This window comes from Varroa jacobsoni, unplaced genomic scaffold (genome assembly GCF_002532875.2).
Source record: "Varroa jacobsoni isolate VJ856 unplaced genomic scaffold, vjacob_1.0 contig03675, whole genome shotgun sequence".
In the NCBI taxonomy this organism is placed as follows: domain Eukaryota; kingdom Metazoa; phylum Arthropoda; class Arachnida; order Mesostigmata; family Varroidae; genus Varroa; species Varroa jacobsoni.
Window position 1 is genome coordinate 13,289 of NW_019215065.1, and position 16,264 is coordinate 29,552.

Consider the following 16,264-nt stretch of genomic DNA (forward strand, 5'->3'; position numbering starts at 1 on the left):
ATTAGGTTGGTTCCTAGCTACTCTCCCAAAAGACCCTGTTTTAAGCATAATTTTTATTCAACCAATAGTGTTGAGCAAATCTTGGTTTATACAGTCTCACCGTATACTACTCTATATGCAACGAACTGCTTTTGTTGACGTTGATTATGACTAGCGGTACCGTGAAATGATACTTCTTTTATAGGAAGTTTAAGCGTAGCGACTTCAGCTCGTTCAGGTAGTGTATTTGGTAAATAATAGTACTGAGATCAGAAATATCTTAGCTCGTATCTACTATTAATTAAAAACGGTACTTCTGCTTTTGCCTAAAAAGATGCTGAAGACTGATTAAATTTCCGTACAAATAAAATAGCTGGAAAATTCTCAGTCTTCGATACGAATCGCCTACGGCATTCTAAATACGTATCCTTTAGAAGGATTATGAAAGCTCTGTGTAGAAATCATAGAAAATAAACGCTAAAAATAACTTCAAATTATTTTGTCACGAGCAAGATTTTATTACGAGGATAGATAACGCAATTAGGTACAAATCCAACTAAACGTTTCTTAGATTGTACATTTGGCGCAGCTTTTAGGCGTTAAAATATAAAAAATAATCCTAGGTCTTGAGAGTTTAAAATCTGAAGACCAAACGTCACAGTGTACTTGGGAGTATTTTCATATGGTTTCTGGTAACAACTTAACGTGGGGATAAATTTTCTGTAACTTTTCTAGGGCCATTTGTCGCGTACAATTGTCACTGAATACTTATATATATAATAATATATAATATTTCCGATAGAATTCTATTCATTTTTTGCAGTATAGCTGGTACCGCAAAAAGCGATAAATGCGTAATCGGAGATTGGGTTCACTATATCTTGGTAAGTCTTGTATATGATATTGGTATTGATATTTATATAAATTAGACATAACTAAGTAGTGAGGTGATATTAAAATTTATATGGTAAGCTATTCATCATTTAGAGTACGATTCGGCGCCTTACTCGGTTGTTGCGGAGGTATTATCATCTGCAGCTACAGATACCATATCTACAAATCCCTTAATAGATATCTGAAACACTAGCACCTAGTTATCGTGGCGAAACTGTTTGTGCCAGTTGTGTCATACACCCGCACTTTTTCCCTTGCTGTTAGCTCGACGGGTTTATGTTATTTAAGCCTGAATTTCTCAGAGTGTGCTGTGAAAAATGACGACTTCCTAGTAATTAGTTAAATACGACGTGTTTATTGATCTTCCCATGCCTTTTGTGATCATTGTATAAAAATTCCCTAGTTGTAGCCAATTAGTATTCATCTACATGGACACACAGTACAACAACGTAATATCTCAGAAAATAGCGAAACACTACAAGACATAGTTGGTCTTCTGTCTGTTTGTAGCGGACAGACTAGCGGTCATACCAATTGATGTAATATAGCTTTAGAGATATGATCCAGCAACAGTTGTTGGCTAAGCTGCCGAACATACGTAAAGATTATAATGACGCTGTACTCTCGTGCTGTAGACGCTGTTGTTGTAATGGTCGTCAACACCATGATGTTCTTAATCCATCCGAGTTTTAAGGTACCTCTTGGTAACTTTGTCCTTTTCGATTATATACACAACAGCACCCCAACCTGTATTGGCATCTCGATCCATAGCATTTAGAAGTGATTGAGATAGACTTTCGAAAAGCTCGTCAGGGCCCATGTTTGGCCGCCATAGCGTTTCGCACATGCCAAACGCCTGTTCCTCACAACACCCTGAAAATTTAGTTTGTCGTTACAATGTCATCAACTTTAGAGACAAAACTGCGTCAATTAATATAGGTTGAGTTAAGTAAAAGGCTCGCTTTTGCAACAAGCAATAAGTAGTCGCGAGTTACAAACTTCACTCGTGCAGTACGGCGAATGTCGTGGCAACAGATGGGGTATCGTTGTAAATATCATAAATAATGTAATAAATAAATAAATAAATGTGCTATTTGAGGAAGCCAAAGGCTCTCCTAGTGGATCTCCTAAACACGAAACATTTAGTGAACGAAAATGTCATGTACACTGAATGTCGGACTGACCAAACTCATTCTGGAAAACACGATTTTTAATAGTGAGCTCGACCCGCTTTGTATATAAGTAAAGGAACCCATTGATCGAGCGCAAAATGGGGAAATAAGGTATCTTCAGAGAATTGCAATTTGACTACTGACGTTACCTACACGTTCGTACCTGCTAGTGCGAAGTCCTCCGTTTCTGTGATACAACCAAGAAGATCCATGCAACAGACATATGGTTTGTTTGTTTTCTCGTCCAAACCGGCAACAACAGGCTCAACAAAATAAGGCCCGAATCGATGTTCGTATAGAAGTCCACTGGTCATATTCGCAAATGTTTCCGGCCTCATCCTGCGATTCTGTAAAGAAATTGGAGGAATAGCAGGGGAGCAGAATTAGAAAGAGGTCAATGATTCACTTTAATCATTATATATAATGGGAGTAAATGCATACGCATGTGATCTTCAAAAAATGGGCGGCAAACATATACCTTGTCATTTTTCCCGTACTGCATCATTTCTATTGTAACCACTACTCGCTATTTTGGTTGCTTTTGTTTCACTGTTATATGGACAAAGTGAATTGCTACACGGCTGCAGAACGAGGTGCACAATACGTAGCTGTTACATACAGTACTTCACCGACACATTTCGTGCCTTTGAGACATTTTGAGCACCTTATTGGTGCACAACATGCAAGCGAGGGACAAGAACTTTGCGGCACTTGCCCCGCAGTAGTGTGCCAAAGCTTTTTTTTATTTCACGTACGTCGTAAGATGTTCCTTTGCAAATGATTTGATACTTGCCGATAGTTAGAAGGTGTAAATATCCATGACGAAAGGACACCTAATTGAACTTAATCACCTGGTCGTTTACTGTTACGCGAAGATACTACGCGAGAACGTTAAACGCTATAACCTTCCCATATAATAGTATTTTTAACTACAGGTCGATTTTAAATTTCAAACTAAGTGCAAAAGTTGGAAAATATTGGAATATATAATAAAATGAAATCATTAATGAACTCGGTCGATATAAGCTCAAGAATATTTACGCTCCTAGCTATCGAATTATGACATAAATCATACGCTGCTGTAATTATAGGTAATAGTATCCGTATAAATACACTGAGCGATATAGATATATATATAGAACATTGAGAGATAGAACCAGCGAATATACCTCTTGTAGTTCAAAGAGATTCATTCGAAACTTAAGCCTTTGAGAAACGGTCTGCGTGTCTGTTGCGAGGCCTGGGAGCCCAATGTACAGTTTGGGACCCATTTCGAAGATTCGTTCGAAGTTGATTGAAATTGTGTGGCCTTGGGCACCGAGTCGACGGTCGGCTGCGATTCCTACACAATCTTTACCTGTCATCGCTATTACCGCGCCTCCATTGTATGACATAATACTCATGGCGGCTAATTATTGAGCAACCTTTGCTTCCCGAAAAAAACTGTTAATAGTGTTAATAAATACACATATACACAGACGCTTGCGTCAGAATACTAAGTTGCTCGGGGCGCTTTGGTACACTCCCGCAGAACGCAGGGAATCAGCAAGTCACCGGTGGCAGTCTCTATCGTAAACAATACGAATACTGCTCTAATAACAACCATAGCTAATAATCGGAAGAAGGTAGCTGCTGTGAGCATACGACGCGAAATCTGATTTAGACCTTAACGTTTTTTTCACTGACATTACGTACATATTCTACGCAGATAAATAAACATGCCATAACAAGCCACAAATTGCAGCGTAGATAATACTGAATCTCTGAATTGAAAAACTGTTCAAAAATTGCTTGGTAGAGCTCGGAACCATTTTGGGACTGGAAAGTGCGGGATACCAACGCTCTGTGATGGAATTTCACGCTTCCGTTCCTTATGTAGCGGCTGTTTTCAAATGAAGTAAACATATGCAATGGTGTTTATCGTTGCCGAACGTATTTGCACATTTGTATATAGAAATATTTACTTTTGTTTTTTATCGTTATGTGGAGACCAGCGATAACAAAAAGTCCTCTGTATGAAAGCCTCAACAATGTTAAAAATCCATTTGAAGGTTTCGATATTTTTGATGCTTCTGTTCTAGACGAGAACGGATTGCGAGAAAACTGTGCGCAATGCGGCCGATCAAGAATGTGGTTCTGCTATGAGTGTAGATCTCCTTTGCCTTCGTTAGCAGGGCGTTTTCCTCAGGTTAAGGTAGGTCGTCGCATTGCGAACTTACAATAAACAACTGACATGCCGTTCTCAGACCTTATATCCAAATGCTCTTTAAAATCAACTTTTTCATTTTGAAACGTGAAGGGAATAAACCCAATATATGGGGCTGCAGCCTGCTTTCTCCTTGGTATAAGTAAACGTATAAATCCGCTGATGAAAAATGCGTAAACATAACTTTTCTATTTATGATGTCTTTATTAGCTTCCATTTATTGTAGATATCATTAAACATGGAAAAGAGTTGAACGGGAAGTCAACTGGAGTACAGGCTTCGATACTTAGTAAAGAAGTGAACCTGTTCGTTTATCCAAACATTCCAAAGTACGAAGATCCAAGCAAGGTGCGTTTTTACCTTACACTTCACGAAGGGCTACTCCTAACATAAACTGATTCGTTGTGTAGCTAGCTATACAGTTCGGTATAGGGGAGCTTACCCAAGTACATAATAATCATCATGTTAGAAGTTCAAGAGATTTTGGATAGACGATGTATTTGTATGTATTACATACAGGTTTACATACAGGCCGATTATAGATGATAAAGCCGAACATATAGTCTAATGGTAACTTTTAAAAAATTAAAAAAATTAAATCGAGTCATAAAAGAAGTTGAAGTCGCGAATGAGTTTCATATTTCCTCCTATTCGAAAGCCTAGGCTTAGCGGGTAAAAATTCCGAAAGGTGTCTCAAACCTATATATCATATATTCATCTGTGGCCTGTGAAAAAGTTATTTACTTTATTACAACGAAATCGAAATATGAATAAAGGTTACACGAATTAAGAAATTGTGTACAAATAGACTTAACGGTATATATAAATCCATGACGCAGCCGAGAAGTTGATTATACGATCCGCATAGTATTGTTTCTTCAACTTTGGATCGTACGTTGGTACACCAGATTACTACAGACATTTTGTTGTTGTTGTTGTTTGTGAAGGTACTGTTGATTTTTCCATGCAAAGAACAATTCGATGATGTCTGTCGCCAGAGATCCGTCCAACTAGGCACTGAAGAAAAATGCGTATTATGTGAAGGACGACATATAAAATTCGCTTTCAATCGGGTAATCCTTATTGATTCAACATGGTGCCAGACGAAAAAAATTCTTTTAGATGACCGAATTGCCAGTCTTCCTTATAGGTGAGCCTCAAAAATAACACCGTTGAATTACAGATCATTCGGCAATCACCCTTAAAGCGTACGGTAACCGACAGAAATATATTTTCAATAAGCAAGCCACAAACAAGATACATTATCGTAACTAGAAATTATAGTGACACTCGTCACTGACTGATTTGTCTAAGTCAAAAGTTACTTCAATGCCACTGACTGCCCTTTTGATTTTCTGATTTTTTCGTTCCTGGAGCTGGAGCTTTCTATCGCCATTTCCCATGCTAAAATGCTGTAGGAATCGTATTGACGCCCACTAACTCGACAGTATATTTCCAGACCAAAAAATCTCAGCTAATTTATAAATAATCGAACTGGTAATGTGAGTTTTTATTTTCAGGGCGGGCCTAACGGGTCGGAAGAGCGTATTTTGGCGCCCCCAACGAGGACAAAACCTCGAGTATTTAGCCACTGTAGAGGCCCTTCACGAGATCTGTCGCCGATGGTTGATGATTCAGAGCTGTCTTGAAGCGGAGAAAGTAGACAATATTCTGTTTTTCTTTCGTTATTTCTATGATAAAATCACCTCCAGGTACCGAACTCTATTAAAAGCAAATTAATAAAAATGTCATAATTTGTTTTCTGTTTTTCTACCTGTGATATCATTCGTTAATTCGTACAATTCATTGTAATGCGTACAGGTAACATTGTTGAACTAAATTTGTGCCACATGCATTTCTATTTTGTTTGATAGTTTTATTTATTTATTAAGTTTGATAGTTTTAGATAAAGGAAGTAATGTATTTGTATTGTTGAGGTATCAAAACATAATTGTTAAGGAATTCTAATTCATATTCAAGGTGACTTCGAAAATTAAACAGTTTTAACATGGCGGATTACCAATTGCATGGTTCTGTGTTGCGTGCTTTATCAAAATAAACATTTTTTGCTCTTATTCACTCAGCCTCACGTTAGTAATCACATAATGGCTATTTCTAAAAGTAGAACAATCCTGCGAGCCAACGAGCGTTTTCCCTTGTAGTATGCGTTCTTACCTCAAGAATAACTTACGAAGCTGAATTACTTTCACCGAAGTTATGACAACAGAGTTGATCCAAATTAACAAGCGCCCGGCCCTTTGCAGAATACTCATTACGTTTATGCCTTCAAAGCGTTACCTGGTAAATATCCTTAAGAAACCTTTAAGTTCGCAATGGTAGCTGTATTAAGTTACTAGCAGGCATGCAGTGCTTTTCGGAGATTACCCACTGTCGTTTTTTTGCTCAAGTTTTAGGCAAATCCGCGCACTACAATGCTGCCTTATGGTTTTTGAGTATATTATAAAAATCGTTCTCAGTAAATTGTAAAGATAGATGTACATAAATAAATTCAATAATCGCTTTTTTTATTCACACAAGTTGTGTAGCCTTTAGATGTCGTATTTAAGCCGACTTAAGCTAGAGATCTCATGAAAGTATTGTGGAACAATTGATGTTCAAACCGTAAATTGAAAACCACCCTCCAAAATTGTACACATTACCTCTATATTATAAATATTAGCAATACATAATAATAAATGCGCTCATGTATACTTAGCTTTAGTTATTTTAAAACTAAAGCTTATTGGTACAACCATATTCCTACGCGTTGTTTATGTTATAATAGTAATAATATTACATGATTTGGAAAAAGCTTTGCGGATGTAGAAAAACACATCCGTATTATAAAGAATTCTTAGCAATTTACGATTATGCCAACTTATTGGGGTTTGAGCCGATAACTACCACATAGCTATTAATAGAGCTGTTAATAGGGATACGTAACCCAGACGTACAGACGGATACGGGATATTCGAATCAATAGTCTTGTATTCTACAGATGGTTAAGCTTATAAGAAATTATAGATGCATAAGTCTAGCAGCTAAAATAATAGCGCTAAAATAACAACTAATCACAATCACTAAAAAATGTAAACTGTCACTTCAAAATTATCCGCAGAAAAGATAGAAATTTAAATGAAAAAAAAAAACTTAGTTCTAACAAAAGTAAGTATGCTAACAAAAAATAACTGCAGTAATTATTTAGCCTTTGAACATTCAAGCGCTATTGTTTGCAGTAGAGAACCGATTTGGACGAAAACATGGACGGTATTAAGTTTTTGTATAAAAAATGTTCGTACTTTATTAACTGTGAAGAATAGATTTGCGCATTTTGTTGGTTACTCTTATTAGTTTGTAATAGTGCATTTTGAATTTATTGAACTAAAATGATGCCAACAATTAAGAAACTTGACAGAATGTTGATATGATATCATGAGAAAAAGTGATGTAACCTTTTCTTACATCTATGGGCCGTTATTATACAAATTGCAGCAAGCGCTAACCGCCAAAGCAAGATGCATGCAGTTTCTCAGGTAGAAAAATATTAAGATAACTTTAGCTGGCGAGAACTGATAGCAATTGCGCTAATGGTTTAGCCCACCAACAAATAAGACTTTGGTGAGGATAATTCGAACCGCTGTAGCAATTGAAAGAGAAGCTACTAGACCGGCTGGCATAAATTTGCCAGAATTTGTGTAGCGATAGCCCATTAATGCAGCAAGAATGCAAGATACCACTAACAGAGACTGATAACGAGCAGGATCCGCGCTCATTTGGTAAGCACCCAGTGCTGCCAACGAGCCAAATGTTACTCCTGAAAAAAAGCGAAAAAAAAAAATGTATGTTTTGACATATACTTAATTGCTCTAGACCGTGGTCATTTTGTGTGTTTATTTGTTGTTAGAAAAGCTTCAAGACTCGATGACAAAAACGTTAAGAAACACGCGAAGAAACGAAAACTGTTCGGGCCTAGAAATAAGCCTAAAAAATAAATATCAATCTTGTTTGTAACACAAATAAACACACTTACGAAAATTAATCAGATGAAGTCAATTAAGAATATAAGATATGCCCAAATATAATGCATCTGCTCTTACACGAAGCTGATATTATGTGTAAGAAGTCATTATTGTTCCAATATAGTTAAATTTCTTTCGATGTTATATATGCATTCATCATAAAGAGAAGTTGATAAATCGTGCCGTCATCAAATTTTCTGGCCAGCTGCCGACATTCTAAAATGACAATAAACAATACTTTACAAGCGTTTGTATTGAAACATATAGTATGAAACGCATTAATCCGTTTATTGCTGCTCATATTTTGATTACCTGCTCCCAGAGACATTACGCTGCCGGCTTTTATGTATCCCATCACACCTCCTACGGCAACAACCGCCGCATAAGCAAAACCCAGATAATCAATCATGATTTGATCCGTTACGTTGAGATCCTTACGTCGAGTTTTTTGGTTGCACGAACCGATCCCTAAATTTACCGATAATTGGTACGCGTCAATGGCCTATACGCAAATTGCAATTAATAAAAGTAGCCTACCATACTGTATTTGTGTAGTGTATACATCGATCCACTCTTTTAATAGCTGACTGATACTCCACACCCAAATTTTATAAACATACTTTTCTGTGAAGGTTTACAATCTAAATGGAACAAAACAAATGAACCTATTTTTGAGTCTAAGTATTTCTAATCGACTAGTGTTGTTCGATCTAACTAGGTCGTTAAATTAGACAGTGAAGCAAAGTAATGATGGTATTTTCAAATCCAAAACTTTCACCCACTTAACTGATAATCTTTACAAGGAAAATTTCCAAAGTAGGTACAAAACCATGAAGATCATTTGAATGGCCATAGTGTGTCAAATTAGTATGCAACTAAACATTTTTTCTCGTTCTCGGTAAAGATGATTTTTGCTGCTTTTAGATTTTCAAACCAAATCTTTTTTTCAAAAGCCGCCTCCATACTTGTTTGATATATAGTTATAAAATATGTTTAGCGCGCTGTCCTGCTTAGCGTCCGACAAACATTTCATCAAACTTATGTGTAGTACCGTCTTAAATAATCTACAAATGATCGTCACGCAAAATGAAGAATTCATTCATATACCTGTAAACTTGCCGCTCGAATAGAGCGAGACAACTGTCGCTGTTGTTTTTTTCTGTAGTTTTGACTTGATGCTCTTCGCAGGTTTCTGTCAGCTGTGATCTCAATTCACCCAAACAAACTGATTGATTCATCATCTTGGTGTGTTTACTTCCTCTTCCAGACTAACGTCGTCTGCTAGACCACGCGCTTACTTGATCAGTAATAATTTAAACCATTGTGTGTATCGACTCCAAATAGATATAATAGATTCGAGATATATATATATATTATACATGAAATTAATAAAAAGCAAAGACAAATTATCACTTCTTGAATAAGAATAAAGAAACAAAGGCCACGTTAATGGTGTAATCCGCAAACACTATACGGCGGATACCTAGTAAAGGTTTTTGACTTGTGGTTTCACCTGACTTTTGGAGCCGAGTGAGGAATATTAGCATCGCAACTTTTTATGCCGTTAATTATTTTTACGGAATCATTATAAAGCGCAAAACTATAAGCTTTTGCAGAAATTAATAATTTCCAACAAGTTACTACATTCATTATAATGTTCGTAACTTTGAAGTTGCGAAACGCAATGGGGATATGGATAATCGGCTCCTTGAGGACTCAAGTCTTACTCAAGGGAGTGTACACTGTGTATACTAATTCAGATATAATCTACAACGGACGGTATAAGATAAAGCGGGACTTACCTAAAAACGCACACCATTGTTTAAAGAGTCACGTTGATGAGTTATTTCTGATAGTTTCGATATAGAACCGTTTAGCAATCTGTGGATTATATCGCATATGTAAATGTGCTTATTACTATATTTCTGTGTTTACTTATCATGTCGCATGTGTATACCATTATATCCGCCGTAACTTGCTCAGCTGCAATCCTATTACGACAGACACAGAACATTTCATAAGCCATGGGATAACATTTTTCCCAAAATTGCCCCTAAGGTTTTTAAGCTAAAGCCTCATGATAAGTATGTATATGACTTGACTTGAGCTTCACCTACTGTAGTTTTTATCGGACGCATTGCGCATTTATTCATCATTTCAGAAACAATGCTTACGTGTGAAAAAAGACACGAGCTTATCGACTGCTTGGACTTATTAACCTATAACCGTATAATTAGAGGAAACAAAGCTATATTGGTTTTGCGACGATGCATGTTCGAGACCTTTACGCAGGGGATTATAGAACGCTTAAAATGTTTTTCATTTAGTTACGCCTCTGCTATATATACCAATATACCTCTTCCGTATATATATATATACCAAGCACTAATTGTGAAAGGTGCCATTGCAAGACAAATCTACACTTTTTGATCATGGAAGACTGGTATAATTATGTTTTGCAATTTTCACATACTTTCTCGCAAAATATAAAAAAAAAGCAACCGGACTCAGACTAACGCTCTGTTACACCGGTTGTACACATATGCATAGAATTCGCATTGTGTGCGACGGCACTATATGGGTTGTGCTAATTTATGACAGTGATAAATGATTCTACACAATGAAGTGAAAAAATTGATCTCTAGTGCAGCAGATAGTACGTGATGATACACAGTTGGTACGTCGTTTGCGGCGCCCGCGACGGCGAATGTGGATCACTTGCTGGCGCGGAAATGACTACGCGACGAGATATGATTTAAATTTTCCCGCCGTAAGGGCTCATCCTTTTGGAGGGACCCTTGATTTTTCGCAAGGTGCAGCTCACTCGCACGCCATGCGCGGTTTGGAGTCGTCACCGCCAGCGAGCTACTACTAATCAAACACACATACATAGATACACACATACACACGCTCACACATACACAGACAGACACCGAGAGCAGTGGTGGTGGCCGAGTGATGCGATCTTAGCCCAGTGTTATAGTAGTTTGACCGCAAGCTCCGAAGGCGCTTCTGAGTGGTCAAAGGCACGGCAAAGGGACCGCTGCTGCTACTGCCGCTGGTCGCCAGTGCCTCAATGAGCGCCGCGCCATGCTGCGGCGGACGACAAGTGTCCCCCACAGGCGTTCCCCCAATCCACAGCTGGCCTCCCTCCACCAGTGAGTAACAGTAAGTGTCCAACCAACGTAGCGTTGAAGCAATCGCGACATGATAGTCAACGAACAGTTAGCTAACCAGTGAGTTAATCACAGACAAACATATGCAGATATACAGTCCATAATCGTCGTAAGTCGTCGACCACTACAATCGATGCAGCACAATTACTGTATTGAACTAAGCACCCGACTATTCGTAAGCGTTCGTTTATTATGCTTTACCATGCATCCCACCACATCGGGAGCGACATCAGCAGCAGCAGCAGCAGCAGCAGCAGCATCATCACCGTCAGCATCATCACCATCATCATCATCATCATCATCATCAACAACAACAACAACAACAACACCACCAACACTGTGCAAAAGCAAGCAACATCGAAAAACATAACAGACATATATGTATATGTGTCTGTTAGGAAAAGAAGGATCGTCTGTCTATTAATCATAATAACAAAGCATAAAAGTGAAACGTTTTTTGCTGGTCAGTTGATTAGCTGGTGGTGCTCTTAGGGGGGTGGAGGTTGGGATCTCCATGGTGCGGGTGTTGATTCTACTCAGCCAATTAGCCACCTACGCTATTGCTATTGTCTCAACTGTGGATGTTCACCGGTGGTCAATCACTCTTTGTTCGTGTGCCGTGCAGGGTAAATTTTCATCATGGTCGGTTAGCATTGGTCCTGCTACTTGACACTAGTAGTAATAACTAAGCGAGCAAGGATTTGCTGGATGAGGGAGAGTTTTCGGTTCAGTTCGACGTGTAAAAGTCAGTGGCTATTGGTTATGTCACCTTTGCCAGTGTTTAGTATATATGCTTTGCAAGTCTTATTCGCTGGTGGTAATGCGTCTCGATAGGTGGAATTATCCTATTTATTTTTGGTGCCTGGTAGTCTGCAATAGTTCATTGAAAACGTCAAAGTTGTCCTCATCACAACACCAGTTCGTGTCCTGTGTCAACCCTGCGCATTACCGACGGACAGAATTGTACGATAGATAAGAGTGAGGCTAAATCGGATCAGGCGCTTTTCCGGCGCGTCATAAAGTGTAATTTTTTCTTTCATATATTGTAGTTCTGTTCTTTACTTGGCCACCGTCCTCTCCCTCTCTCCGAGTTTTTTTACACTGTATCTACTACTGCTGTTGCTATTGTTGTTGTTGTTCTTAACGGAGGGAAAGATCGAGTTGCCTAATGATTCAACCAATCTCCGTCTCTTCTCATCGTTCGCCAATTGCAATTTCGAGTTCCGATTTGTTGTCTGGGCCAAGCAGCGAGAAAACGAAGAAGACCAATTGGCAGTCGGTCGGGTGGTGAGTCGTGCGCTTGCTAGTTAGCTTGCTTGGTTAGTCTGTGCGTTCGCCTGTCTCTTTCTAACTAATGCCCGGCACTGTCCATTTATCTGCGTAGCGTCTTTGTCTGTCTGTGTTTGTGGTACGATATCTGTCTGACGGTACTAGCAACAGCAGTTGTCGTTGCTCTTACTGCCGCCGGCGTCGCCGCCGCCATCGTCGGGCCCCGGCAAAAGCTGGGGCTGCCGCCACAGACGTCACCATCGCGACGGCAGTCGTGCTAATACTGCAGCAGTTATCACCGCAGCTATTAGCAGTTGTAACAGGCGCAGTGGTGTTAATAAATGGAAAATAATTGATGACTACTAAAAGTTGTGCGATTTTTACTAAAAGCTAAACCGTTCCAGTTTGACGTCCGGTATTGGCCTAGTTAATCATTGTTTCAGACGGCTGGTCCGTTCCAGCATGGAACGGACCGTGTCTGTCTATGCTTGGTTTCGAACCTAGGCCCCCGTGACGATTTTTGCTTGCAACACAGTTATTCCTACGAGCATTCTACGGATACAGGGGTCGACAGCGTGAGTGTGACGTAGCTCGTTATGCCATCGCGCTGCGTGATTTCTGTCTGTCCGTCCGTCTACGGTTGCGTGAATCGGTGAATGTTGTTGTTGTTACTGTCGTTGACGGCGGCGTCTGCCGACCGAGTGCTGCTTCTGCTGCCCGATTGGTCGACAACGGCTTGTTGTTTGGATTTATTGGTTAGTTGGTCGGTTGGTAACTCTTCAATATGTAGACCGTTCATCACGGAAAATGTACATAATAGGCTGTCCTGTATTTTGAAAGGGCTCAGTGCTCGTGTAAGTGATTCTCTGACATTTGTTATATTCTACATCCACATCGTTATTGTTCATCTCCAGAAAATCGAAATATCATTTGGCCTGTCATAAATAATTATAGTTCGCTTTTGTAGTGCTGCCTTAACGTAAGGTCGCTTTTTCAGTATCGTGAGGGCCTTAACGTCCGCAAATATCCGTCCTAGTTTTATTATAGGAGTTGGTAACCCACTGCATCCTCTAGGACGCATAGGGCGTTCTACAGCGCTTTTGAATCCAATGTTTCCAATCTCCTTTCGGAATATTAGAAACCTTACTTGTTTCTCATTAGATTTTCTAATAACCAATCCAAGTATTTCTACGTACGTCATAGTCTGATCCTACCCAAGTCAATCGGGTTCAATAGGTTGAGCAGTCTGTTAATCCGTCATTACTTTTGCTGGTGAATGTTAACCTTTACGTACATGATTAATAATAAAATTAGTACTATTTAGTCTGTGATTTTGTTCAGTGGATACTCTAAGTGCCATGGCCATTCCTCTTCCTTACCTATCGTTAACGTATACGTCTCGTTCGACTATAAATGGTAAATAATAATTTATTCCGTATGATCAATTAGACAGTACTGTTCGTGTGGTTTGTCCGGGTTGTCACCAGCTACTGTTGTACAATTGCTCCTACGATAAATGTTTGTTTTGTGGTGTATTGTGTCGTTAGAGTTCCTAGTTTTGCTTTTTATGCGGGTGCAGCGCGCCAGGGCGAACCAATGGCTCGTCCTATTAGTGGGCGTTTCTTATCTCGTCTGTTATCCGTATGCGAGAGTTTGCATAGATCATACGATCGTGCACAAGTACATAAACTTGAACGAACTAGATATCGTAATGACAAAAAAATTGCATGTGCCTAGTTAAATATAAGTTGGTGTATTGGTTAGTAAACTTGACCTGCAAAGGGCATTTTTGTTGATAATCACCTATAAGCACCACATCTATTGCTAAGCTGTTCATCTGAACGCGTTGCATTCGCCCTGCCTTGCTAACAGTAAGCGTATTATATTCCGTTTTTAGATGCATGAGATGTTTAACAGCATATTTATGAATCCCACCAATATGGCTATGATTAATTAAAAATCTTGATTGAAGGCTGTTTTCTTTTTTATTAAAGGCTATGTCTGACTGTAGTTTTTATATTATATACGTACTGTATTACTACGCCTAGGTACAGATAGAAATTTGTAGAGAGCGATTTCATGCGACATCAAGACTTCGGGTTCGTCATCTTTAAGAACTTGCACGAAGCGAGCGATTAAGTATATGGCTTTCAAATATTATGTTCAGCAGCAGTGAATTAGACATTGTCGTTGTTCGCTTATTTTATGAAGATAACCTCGAATATATTCTACATATATATATATGTACGAGAAATTATCTTTAAGTTCAGTGTTTCTAATAATAAATTCATTTTTCCTTTGTATTTTTGCGGCTTTTTCAGGCGATTATTATTTTTTTTTGACTCTGTTGGAAACAACGTAGAGGTTCAGATGTGGCATCGTCGTTACTTAGGCTGTCATTCGATCGAATTTTTTTTTATTTTTCGCGAAGGCTCAAATTCGTTGGGAAGGAAAGTATAGAAGCTTTGGAGTAGAGAGGCGGCGAGACGAAGAAATTCGTTATTGCACCTTCTGTCTTCTTCTGCTCAACTATAACAGCAGCAGCGTCACCATAATAATAATAACAATAGTACGATTACTATTATCATCATCAGAAACGACAACAACGAGCTACTACCACTGTCGCAACAGCAACGAGATTTATTTTCGTTATCCTCTTTGCCATCGAAATTGGCGCAATCGCCGCAAAACAATTGCGACGACGACGACGACGGCGGCGGCGACGACGACGACGACGACGAAAGCAACTGCTAGTCCGTCGATAGTCGAACAAAAAGCAACATTAACAACATAACCGTGGCTATTGTCGGTCTTTTTTTGAGATGCTAACTCGTCGTGATTAGCGTAAGAGGCAAAATTCAATGAAGAATTTTCAGTGAAGTCGATGCGACAGTGGTACGCGCGCTGCTGTAATAGGTGGTGCCGATGGTGGCGATGGTGATGGGTGCTGGCGGTGATCGGAGCGGCGGAGTAGAAGAAGAAGCGGCATCGCATTTACCCCCTCCACCGTTTCTTCGCAGCGTCGCAGAAAAGGTCGCTAACAATGTCCGACTGGTCATAACCTTACATCCTCCTCCCCTCCTCCGCGCCCCCCGATCCTAATTCAACCCCGTCATCGCAGCAATAGCGATTTATCATTCGCCCACACACAGAGCGTTGGTGCACACGAACAAATGAGCTAAACTAGAGTTTGCCGCCACCGGGGCTCTACCGGGACACAGAGTCACCGCGCTCAGAAGGAGCGCCTGCTGCTGGCTGCTGCTGCTGCTGCTGCTGCTGCTGCTGCTGCTACTACTACTACTACTACTACTACTACTACTACTATTACTACTACTACTACTACTACTACTACTACTACTACTACTACTACTACTACTACTACTACAACTACTACTACTACAACTACTACTACTACTACTACTGCTACTATTACTACTACTACTACTACTGCTACTACTACTATACTACTACTACTACTACTACTACTACTACTACTACTACTACTACTACTACTACTACTACTACTACTGCTACTACTACTACTACTAC

General features: G+C 39.3%; 3 protein-coding genes across 5 annotated transcripts; 1 reads left to right on the forward strand and 2 right to left on the reverse strand.

Moving 5' to 3' along the window:
- Positions 1–1,208: 1,208 nt before the first annotated feature.
- On the reverse strand, positions 1,209–3,631 carry Prosbeta3 (proteasome subunit beta type-3). The gene is made up of 3 exons (XM_022854532.2): positions 3,215–3,631; positions 2,209–2,392; positions 1,209–1,746 (listed from the first exon to the last, which is right to left on the reverse strand). Exons 1-3 carry the CDS (start codon positions 3,446–3,448, stop codon positions 1,547–1,549), a joined length of 618 nt encoding a protein of 205 aa, XP_022710267.1. The 5' UTR covers positions 3,449–3,631; the 3' UTR covers positions 1,209–1,546.
- A 243-nt stretch (positions 3,632–3,874) lies between these two features.
- Positions 3,875–6,024, forward strand: LOC111272881 (tRNA-uridine aminocarboxypropyltransferase 1). Of its 3 annotated transcripts, XM_022854531.2 has the most exons (5): positions 3,875–3,958; positions 4,127–4,239; positions 4,462–4,599; positions 5,199–5,401; positions 5,772–6,024. In XM_022854531.2, the coding sequence occupies exons 2-5, from the start codon at positions 4,174–4,176 to the stop codon at positions 5,989–5,991; spliced, it is 627 nt and encodes a 208-aa protein (XP_022710266.1). In that variant the 5' UTR covers positions 3,875–3,958; positions 4,127–4,173; the 3' UTR covers positions 5,992–6,024. The 3 variants fall into 3 exon arrangements, with proteins under 3 accessions (XP_022710266.1, XP_022710264.1, XP_022710263.1); XM_022854529.2 differs by lacking the exon at positions 3,875–3,958 and having other exon boundaries at positions 3,965–4,239; positions 5,759–6,024; XM_022854528.2 differs by lacking the exon at positions 3,875–3,958 and having other exon boundaries at positions 3,965–4,239.
- Positions 6,025–7,521: 1,497 nt separating this feature from the next.
- Positions 7,522–9,535, reverse strand: LOC111272884 (transmembrane protein 14C). The gene is made up of 3 exons (XM_022854533.2): positions 9,378–9,535; positions 8,583–8,738; positions 7,522–8,065 (listed from the first exon to the last, which is right to left on the reverse strand). Exons 2-3 carry the CDS (start codon positions 8,677–8,679, stop codon positions 7,836–7,838), a joined length of 327 nt encoding a protein of 108 aa, XP_022710268.2. The 5' UTR covers positions 8,680–8,738; positions 9,378–9,535; the 3' UTR covers positions 7,522–7,835.
- Between the last annotated feature and the right edge of the window lie 6,729 nt (positions 9,536–16,264).